At 43.2% G+C, this 10,602-nt stretch overlaps 1 protein-coding gene across 1 annotated transcript in view; it reads left to right on the top strand.

Moving 5' to 3' along the window:
* MYO1H (myosin IH) overlaps nt 1-10,179 on the top strand; it is a 48,447-nt gene extending 38,268 nt beyond the window's left edge. The window contains exons 23-30 of the mRNA XM_069081442.1: nt 104-263; nt 1,309-1,392; nt 2,985-3,078; nt 3,527-3,582; nt 5,799-5,934; nt 6,982-7,052; nt 8,508-8,605; nt 9,834-10,179. Coding sequence (XP_068937543.1) covers nt 104-263; nt 1,309-1,392; nt 2,985-3,078; nt 3,527-3,582; nt 5,799-5,934; nt 6,982-7,052; nt 8,508-8,605; nt 9,834-10,113 — 979 coding nt within the window. The 3' untranslated portion in view covers nt 10,114-10,179. The remainder of the gene's footprint in view (nt 1-103; nt 264-1,308; nt 1,393-2,984; nt 3,079-3,526; nt 3,583-5,798; nt 5,935-6,981; nt 7,053-8,507; nt 8,606-9,833) is intronic.
* The last annotated feature ends 423 nt before the right edge of the window (nt 10,180-10,602 follow it).

Raw genomic sequence — 10,602 nt, 5'->3', positions numbered from 1 at the left:
CTGTCTCTGTCTCTGTCTCTCCAAGATGGCCACTTTGGTCTATTGGACATCAAAATACACAAGGCTTAGCTCAGAGTAACTCATGACACGATTCCTCATTTAGGTTCATAAGAGGGTTTATCAATAGGAATAAGACTCTTTGTTCAGAAAATGAAGACTATATTATCTTCGTGAGGAAGAATTACATCTTGAACCTGAGAAACCACGTTCCCAAGAATGTTTTGGACAAGAACTGGTTGAAACCTCCAGCCATCTTGGAAAATGTATGTGCTGAGCCTGGCGAGGGTGGTAATGCTGTGATGGCTGATGGCAGGGTGGGGAAGGGGGGTGGGACTCAGCCGTATCCTCCCTCATATACCTTCTTGGAGTGAAAGGCAGTAAGCAGCTGCTCTGCAAGTGTAGAATTTACAAGAGATTCAAATCCATCTACCTTAAGGGAACTATAAAACTAAGGTGCTATTTGAATAAGGCCCTGCCTCAAGTCCCCTGTCCCAGCTTGGGTCCGATCATCAAGTAGGATAGAAGAAGATCACTAGCCTGGGGCAGTCAATAGCTTTTCCCTTTGGCTGTAAGATGAAAACATTCCAATTTAAAAGCACTTATTAGATGCCTCCTGTGTACGGATCCCTGAGGTATATGTTCAAGGAGATACAAACTGCAGATAAGATGGGGCCTCTGCTCTGTGGAGCTCCTGGGCTTGTAGGGTGGGATGTAGCACCTAAAAAGATAATTAGTCAGTGGGTGGTGATTGTTCCTCTGCCTTCCTTCTCAATGACATCATGAGGATGAGGCCAAATAAAAAAAAAAGTCAGTAAGTCAGAGGGAGCCCCAGCGTTTTATTGAATACTGTGATCAGGCAAGGATTGGCATTTGACTAGGGTTTTAGAGAATGAGAAGCAATTGCAATAAAGAAAGAAAGGAGCATTTATTAAGCTCCTACTGCATACCAGGCACTGCGCTAAGTACTTTACAAATACTTATCTCACTTGATCCTCGAAATATCCCTGTGAGGTTGGTGCTATTGTTATTCCCATTTTACAGTTGAGAAAACTGAGGCAGACAGGTCAAGTGACTTGTCCAGGCTCACATAGCTAGCAAGTATCTGAGGTGAGATTTGAACTTGTGTCTTCTTGACTCCAGGCCCAGCTGCCTCTGATTAGAGAGATCAGCTTCTGGAGGCAGGTGGGGAGATAGAAAAATGGATCTGACTTACTTAAGACGAGGCTTCCAGTGGGTTTGATGGACACGTGATGCAGCACTTGTCACTATCTCTGTGTATGGGGGGATGATGGCTTTTCTTCCACATAGACTTCAGAGATGCTGAAGAAAATCTGCATGAGGAACCTGGTGCGCCAGTACTGTCGAGAGGTGACCTCGAAGAGGAAAGCTCAGGTACAGCCCTTCTCCCTCCCCCTCCTGCAGGCGCCACCTGAGGACAGGTGTGCACACTGCCAACGCTGCAGGAACAGGGAGGCCTTGTCTGCTTGTTTTCCAGTTAACAAGGAGGCCAGAGGATGCTTCCTGAGGCTTTACACTTAGAAGGCCAGAATTTTAAGGTGCTACAGAAAAAGTACACCTTAAGGGGGGGAAGGTAGAGGAAGCAGCAGGACCCCGGCCCTCTTCCGTTAGCTCCTGCCTTGGACTTTGTAAAGGTATATGTAGGTTTCCACATATCTTCCAATAGCCCTTTGTATGGGGGGCAGAGCTGAGCTGTCTAAGCCCTAGTCAGCAGTTCTTACCCTGGGATCCAAAGGTAAATTTCAGAGGGTCTGTAAACTTGGACAGGAAAAAAAGGACGTCTTTATTTGTCACCAACCTCTAACTTAAATTTAGTGATTCTTTCAGTATTTAAAAACATTCTTCCGAGGAGTCTGTGGGCTTCACCAGACTTACTCCCAAAGGGTCCATGAAACAAGATTAAGAATTCCTGCTCTAAATGAAGGTTACAGTGTCTTTATGCATGGGTGTGAATCTTGAGGCTCCCTCTGGAAATGGAACATGATGAAAGGAACAGAGGATGCCAGCCCAGAGAACCCTGGGTCTGAAACCAGCCTCTGTTAAGTATTAATTAAGGAGTTCTGAGCAAATCACTTCCCTCCCCCTGAGCTTCCAGCTTCCTCATTGGCAAAATGGGGCCAATGCTTGCATTTAATAAAGGGGTTTGGGAGGAATGTACTGTGGAAAACCTGATGCTATCAAAATGTAAGCTGGAGGAGGGGGCACTGAGCCAAATACAAAGCCCTCTGCTTGGCGTTCAAAGCCCTCCATACCCAGCCCCCTCCTACCTGGCCAGTCTTCTCACACCATCCTCTGGGATCCAGGGACACCAGCCTGCCACGCACAAGACTCTCCATCTCTTGGCTCTGGGTTTTGTCTCTGGACATTCTCCACGCCTGGAACTCTCTCCCTCTGCTCTGATTACTGACCTCTCTGGCTTCCTTTAAGTCCCACCTCAAATCCCACCTCCTACAGGAAGCCTGCCCCAAGCCCTCTTAATTCCAGTGCCTGCCCCCAATGAATGATTTCCTATTTATCCTATTTGTAGCTTGCTTTGCATATATTTGTCTGGTTGTCTCCCCCATTAGATTGTAAGCTCCTTGAGGGCAGGGACTGTCTTGCCTCATTTTCTATTCCCAGCACTTAGCTCAGTGTTTTCTTGATACATAGTAAGGATAATAAATATTGATCAACTGAGCTAATTGCTCTGTCATCCTCTGGCTTGTAAAGCCCTTAACTGATAGCATCCTGCTTGATCCTGACAACTACCCTGGGAGGTAGGTCCCATTACTATCCCCATTTTGCAGATGAGGAAACCTGCACATAGCACAGTGAAATGACTTGCCCAAAGTCACACAGCCAGTAAGTGCCCGAGGCAGGATTGAAATGTCAGTCTCCCTAAGTAACCCCACCAAGTCTAATAGTATGGACTGCACCCTGTAGCTGCCTGAGGATGGCAGAAAACCATTTCTATCATCTATCACCAGATGCAGCAAAAGGTCATTACAAGTGACCTGTTCCGAGGAAAGAAGGCTGGCTACCCAGAAAGTTTAAACCAGCCCTTTGCCGATAGCCGGATAGGTGAGTTCGTAAGTCGAGGTGTCCTCTGGATCCTGGTCCTGAGATGGTCTAATGAGGAACAGGATTGGGATTCTGGGGGCAATGATGATTTCCCTCAACTGAGATTTTGGGTACCAGGTTACTCAACTCCATGAAGGACTTTTCTGGCTTATGGCATCCACTGAGCTCAAGAATCCAAAGACTAATTAATAATAAACCATTTTTTCACTACCATTTTTTTGTTGCCCAAAGAAGTATATTTTAAATCAGTGGAATCTTTCTAGTGAATGTTGTTCTGCCCCCAGTTCCCATTAGCTGACAGTTCACAATCCCATTTGTAAATATTAAGGGAATTAAAAACACATCAACTAAGGAAATTAAATCTGCATGCATATAAGAGGGAGTTTCTGATTGTTGATGGTCCTGCCATTCAATGATGTTTCATCCGATGCTCTCATTTTCTTCTTAGATGAGGCTGACATTAATCCCAAAGTCCTGCAGCTTATTGGCAGTGAGAAAATCCAGGTGAGGAGAAAGAAGAGCCTGGGTGTGGAGTGTTGGTTCTGAGCCTGGGTTACAAAGAGCACTCTCCTAAGAGGCCAGAGACCTGGGTTCTAATTCTGACTCTGCCCCGATGAAGCCCTCAAGGCGATCATGATCCCTCTAAAAACGTGCTCTCCTTAGAGGAATAAAATTTGTACATCAATTTATCTTTCTCTCACCTAGCAATTAATCAGACATCAAACAGCAAATAAAAAAGCATTTACTAAGCCCTCTGTGCCGAGAGATGAAGATGCAAATAGGAAATGAAGTCAGCCTTGTTCTCAAGGAGCATATGGCGGGCTCAGCCCCAGGGGTCCACATGGCAGGTAATGTAGGTTGGCTGAGGTTTAGAGAGGAGAGACAAACTGATGAGTGTACAAACACATCTTTAGAATCATTTCAAATGATGAAACCATGTGCATTTCTGACATTGAGCCTTCTGAGAGTTCTGAGGACTTTGAGGATGAGACTTTCATTTCCAGGTGCTCAGCAGCTGGTTATAATAAATGTGTTATCTCTTTAGCACCTACTGAGTAGGAATTGTTTCATTATCAAATATAAAATACTTAGCACAGTGTCTGGTATGCAGTAGGAATTTAATAAATGCTTTTCCTTTCCCCCTTCCCTCTGGAAGTATAAAGACAAAAACAAAAATCCCTCCCCTCGAAGAGATTACATTCTATTGGGGGAGACACACATATATTTTAGGTACTAAAAACAAGGTAATTGGAGGAGGAGATTTCACTAGCAATTGGGGGGACTGGGAGAGGCTGCATGTAGAAGAAAGTGCTTGGGCTGAAGTTTTTAAAAGTGGATTATTTAAAAAATATATATTCTTATTAAATATTTCCCAGTTGCATGTTTAAATTTCTAAATGTTCATTTTTTAAAATGTTGAGTTCCAAATTCTCTTCTTCCCCACCCTTTGAGAAGGCAAGCTACGTGATATCAATTATACATGTGAAGCCGTGCAAGACATATCTTGGGCTGAGCTTTGAAGGGAGCTCAGGCTTCTAAGAGGCCAGGAGGGATGGCATTCTAGGAATGGGAACAGACAGTGCAGAGACAGGAAATAGAATGCCATGTGCAAGGAACGGCAAGATGACCACTTGTCTGGCCCATAGAGTCTGGGAAAGAGATTAATGGAAAAGTTGAAAGAGCTGGCTGGCTGCTCTCCTGATGCAAGCCTATCTCCATTCCAGTCTCAGCTGGCATATTGACCACCCCCTTAATCAACTTCAATGGCTTCCTCTGACTTCCGCCATAACCTGGCTTTCTGATCACCTTACCCCCCCCCTTTGCACTCTAGTGACACTGGCCTCCCAGCTGTTCCTCAAACCATCTCTCCATTCCAGGCATTTCCCCTGGGATGTCCCCCATGCCTGGAGTTCTCTTCCTCTTCATCTCCCATCTTCTTGTTTCTGTGGCTTCCTTCAACTCAACTCCCACTTTCTCCTAGTCCTTCCTGCTAATATATATACATATATATATATCCCCATTGTGTGTAGACATTTGCATGTTGTCTTCTCCCTTAGATTGTAAATTTCTTGAGGTCAGAAACTCTTTTACCTTTTTTTTTGTATTTCTAGGGCTAAGAATAGTGACTGTATACAGTATGTACTTAATAAATGCTTGTTGACTGATAAGAAAAGGTAGGTTCAAACTAGATTATTGTTGTGAAGGGCTTCAAATGCCAAAGAAAGACTGTGTGTTTGATCCTAGAGGTTATCATTTGGTGCCTTATTTTGTTGGCAAGTGTTCAAGTCTTGGGCCCTTTGAGAAAGGTTACATAGGATTGCTTTCCCATGATGTTATCATGCCTTCATTCCAAGGTCCATGACTAAGTCAAGGATTCAAAAAATCTTGATTTTTAGTGGAGAATTCTTAGACGGGGATATAATCTTCTTTTTTTAAAGTTATCTTTTAAATAAAATTACAGGTGTACCCGTATACAAGTATAGCTGCCATTGTAAGACTTCACATGTTATGTGATCCTTTCATCAGAGTTGCTGGTCAGCTACTGGGAGTTGAGACACTTGGGTTCTAGTCTAGGCTTTGCCGCCAACTCCTTATGACCTTGGGCAGTCGTGCCATCTTTATGGGCCATGGCTTTCTTACCCCATCCAAGCCCTTATGTTACAGACTATCTCTAAGGATTCCTCCCAGCTCTAACTTTCTGCCCCCCTCCCCTCTCCTCAGTATGGTACACCAGTGGTGAAGTATGATAGGAATGGATTCAAAGCCCGGCAGCGGCAACTCATCCTTACCCAGAAAGCACTTTACGTGGTGGAACTCGCTAAAATTAAGCAGAGGATAGAATACGAAGCACTAAAAGGTAAACCTGGAGTGGGCTGGGGAAGAGGAGGACCCTGACAGGAAGGCTGCAATCAGCCCATTGTACTGGTCTGCTGCTCACCCAAACATTTGACTCACCGCCGCCGCTCACACCATCCATAGCTTTTAGGACACAAGGACATGTATATGATGCACATACTTCTCCCACCCCAAAATTCACCCATCTTTACAATCTAATAAGATGCTATTCTACAAAAACCATTTACTGTAGCACAGTGCCTAGCCTGCTAGGATAGGTTCTTCATGCTTGGTGCCTTGATTTGACTTCTGCTGGATTCAATCACTAGCAAAAACAATCCTGGTTGGGTTTCTTGCTAGAACCAGGAGCCTTAACCCAGGATCTCGGAATTTTAAAAAATATTTTGATAAATATTTTAATATAATTTCCTCTAAAATCCAATGTTATTTGGTTTTATGCACTCAGCCAACATACATTCATTAAGTGCCTTCTGTATGCTAAGCACATTTAAAACCATTCTGTGGAGTCCAGAGGCCTTACCATACAAATAATATAAATATTATAATATTTGTATAATAATATAAGGAAATTTCCTTTCCAGATTACAAACAACACAAATATTACAATATTTGTACAATTACAAAAAGACTATAAAATCAGCTTTACTTTTATTAATAAAATATTATATTTAATAATAATAAAACATTAATAATATAATTATAATAATAAAAAATGATAAGCCCTGCTCTAGAAACACACTTGCAGTCTTCTCGGGGCAGTGATGTTACTGTGGGATGTGGTTTCATCTCAAGCTTCTGCGTTCCTGGCATTGCCAAGGGTGTAGTGAAAAGCCCACTGGATCTGGGGTGAGAAGGTCTAAGGTTCAGTCTGGGCCTGCTACAAGCCAATGAGCATTTCTTAAGGGCTGACCATGTACGTGCCTCTTATACCCCATCTACCTCTCAGGGTGGTTGCAACCAAAGTATTATGTGCCCTGTTATGAGCTATTATCTGTGTGGGAGCCACTGTTAGCAGTGGGGGGATTTTAACTTTGGGGTTTGTCTAAAGGTGTGTCCACCAGCAATTTGAGCGATGGCCTCTTTGTCATTCACGTATCACCAGAGGACAGCAAACAAAAGGTATGAACCTGCCTATAATTTCTACTAAGCTAGGGATACATTTTTAAAAAATATATTTTTGGTCATAGGGCTGACATTCTGTAGTTCTGAATGATAAGTCTGCAGACAAAAGGATGGAGGATTGGTTATGCAGACAGACACTTTCCACCCTAAAATAACCTAGGTGGAGGGATCCACTCCAGGATGGGGCGTGGGGCAGGGAAGGAAGAGGTCTCTGTCAAGAAATGACTGGTAAAGAAACAAATTATTTTTTTCATTCTGTAAAAATGGGGACAAAAGAAATCACCAATGTGAACAGAATACTAAATGACCTTCCCATCATTGCTGAAAAGAATTTTCTTTCTTCTTGCTGGAATTCAGTTCAGTAAACATTTATTAAATACCTACTATGTTATGTGTTGGGTCCCATAGCACCAAGCACTGGGGATTTTGTTGTTGTTCAACTGTGTCTGACTCTTCATGACCCCATCTGGGGTTTTCTTGGCAAAGATATTAGAATAGTTTGCCATTTCCTCCTCCAGCTCATTTTACAGATGAGGAAACTGAGGCAAACAAGGTTAAGTGTCTTGCCCAGGGTCACATAGCCAGTGTCTGAGGCCAGATCTGGACTCAGGTCTTCCTGACTCTAGGCCTGGTGCTCCATCTTACCACCACTTAGCTGCCCAAGCCCTGGGAGAGACAAAGAAGAAAAAGAAAGACAGTCCCTGCCCTCTACGAGCTTATAATCTAATGAGAAACTTAGAATCAATTGAGTTGGAAAAAAAAACCACTGCAAAAATAAAATTAAATATCAGAAAAAATTAATTTTCCAAAATTTTTAAAGATGTACTTACTATTAGTTTACAACATTCAGTTCCACAAATTTTTGAGTTCCAAATTTTCTCCCCCACCCTTTCCCACCTCCCCCCCTACCCATTTTCAAAATTAAAAAAACAACACTTTGTATGATGCTTTTGTGATCTGTTTACCTGTTTGGTGCAAACAGTAATCTGTCACTAGAGAGTGTCACAGAGGGAGGAGAGAATGGGGCATGGCCCTCTGTATTGGGAGGTGGCTAGGTGGAATAGTGGACCCAGGAGTCAGGAAGACCTGAGTTCACATGTGACCTCAGATCCATAATAGCTGTGTGACTTTGGGCAAGTCTCTTAACCTCTGCCTTGGTTTCCCTATCTGTACTAGGATAGTAGCACCTCCCTCCCAGTGTTGTTGAAATGATCAGATGAGATTATTTATATAATGTTTTGTAAACTAAAGCCCTATAGAAACTATTATCATTATAGAAATGCTGGGCATGAGGGTAGAATTCATGCAGAAGTGTGGGATGATCCTTTGCAGGCCCCTTCCAACTCTGAGATCTCTGTGGGAGATTTTTTCAGAATTCTGACTAAATGCTCCACAGGGCTCTTTTGTCAGACAAAAATAATTTTGAGATGTTCCCCTCATTCTTCATTTTAGGGTGACATAATTTTACTGTGTGAACATATCTTTGAAACAGTGACTAAACTCTCCATGGTGGTGAAGAAAGCCGATCTAGTCCGAGTGGCTCAAGGAAGGTAGGCTGCCCGTCGGCCCTTCCCTAGGAAAGGAACTCACTCCAAATGGCAGCCTGATCAGGCAGCTGACTTCAAGGGCCACTGGTGGGGTCTGCCAGGGGAACTCAAGAACCACCATGGGCAGACGCTCAGGACTGCGGCTGCTGTCTCAAGCTGTTCTTGGAGGTTCTCCAGGCCTATCTGGATGGGAACACAGTGGAGACTGGTGCCCCCTCTACTGCTATGGCCCCACAGCTTTGATGGGGTGGGAGGTTGGGGCATACAAAAAGGTGAGCCCTCATGAAAAGGATGAGAACCCTGTAAGAACTTAGGGCTTTACCCCCAAAACCCTCTTACTAAAAGACACTCAAGCTGAAGTTTCCATTGTATGGAAAACTTGTCTTCTCTGGTGGAATTTTTTTTTTTTTATCAACTTCGGCCTTAAGTAGGAGATAACTGTATATTTCATCCTATCTTGGTTTAGGGCTCCCCATATTACAAGGACTTCATTTAAATTTTCCTAGATACTCTATAGTAAAAAGTTGTCACTTGAATGACATAAACCAAAAAGAGATTCCTGGGGTGAGGTTGAACTTTCAGAAAGATCTCTTGTGAAAAGGCGGCCCTGCAAAGGAGGGCACCCCACCCCACGCAACCCCTTCTTACACACTTATTCTAATCTTCCTTTTAGCTTTCCGGTTCCCTTTGCCTTAATTAAACACAGGGCATAGGGGCCAAGAAAACCTGGACACAGCTTCAGGCTTTCTGGCTTCTCTTTTTATGTCTGACTAAGGATCATCATGTATGATCATGCATGATCAATGGCCGTGTTAACATGATCTAGACAACCACATTAAAACATCAGAGACCACTTCGGTTCCTCGATGACTCCCATCTGAGCTGTTCCTGGATGGCTTATCCCTATGTTTACATAATTAGGGAATTCTTATTGAATTATCTTTGATATATATTTTTAATTTTTGATACATTATCTTTGATAATTCATTTTTTAAAACTGCTTTAAAAAAAAAGTTTTGTGCAACTAAAATTGCCTTTGGATTAGAACAAGTTTAGTTTTAAATAGCCAAAGTCTCATAGCACACACAAAACATATGTGTATATAAACACACATGTATACACATGTATGTACACACACGTGTGTGCATGTGTGTGGCTTTTTGGGGGGAAGAGTGGAAGCAGCAAAGCAGAATATGGCAGATACTTAAGTAATATATGCCTTTCTTTGTAGTTTACAGTTTTACATTAGCTCAGGAAAAGAAGGCACCATAATTTTCAATACCGGACAGGAAGAACAGATCTATAAAGACAAAGACGGACAATTAGTAGTGGTGAGTGACGATGTCCAGGGAAGGCTGTTTGGAGCTGTCTGGACTCTTGGTCTGAACCTGCTATTCACCAGCCAGGGCTGGTCAGCTGGACGAATCACTTCTATCTGGGTGTCTTTCCTCATTGGATACCTGCTCTGCCCACCTCCTAAGGCTGGTGAGAGGAGACAGTGGCAAGTCTGAAAAGATCAATGGCCATGCAATGAGGCGGCATGAGGGAGGAGAGGGTGTCAACAATGGCAGCAGGCTTTCACAGCATCTCAGGGTGATGTTCTAGGTTAAGTAAAGAATCATGGGGTTTGGACAAGATAAAGGAATGAGCAAGAATCAACCATGCCTGTGTTCCAGGAAGCATAGGGAAGACGAAAGAACCCTGGTCTGTCTCTAGAAACCTGTCTTCAAGTCAGTTTTGATATTTAACAAGTGACTTTGGGCAAATCCCTTGACCTTTCAGCTTCATTGCCTCCATCTGCAAAATGGGAATAATTCTTGCACTTCCTGCACCTCTGGAGGGTTGTGGAAAAGTCCTTAGATGAGCAGCATTTATTTGGTGGAGACATGAGAGCCATATAGACCAGGGAGGACAATCTCACATCCTCTAAGATAGGTTAGCTGGAAAGATGGCTTGGGTATCATGTCCAGAGCGACTAGGGTCATTAACTGTCTTCTTCT

Source organism: Petaurus breviceps, unplaced genomic scaffold (genome assembly GCF_028583685.1).
Source record: "Petaurus breviceps papuanus isolate PSGF00001 unplaced genomic scaffold, PetGlider_PUasm1.0 99, whole genome shotgun sequence".
Lineage (NCBI taxonomy): Eukaryota > Metazoa > Chordata > Mammalia > Diprotodontia > Petauridae > Petaurus > Petaurus breviceps.
Note: the sequence above shows the minus strand (reverse complement) of the source record. Positions and strands in the feature narration are given on the sequence as shown.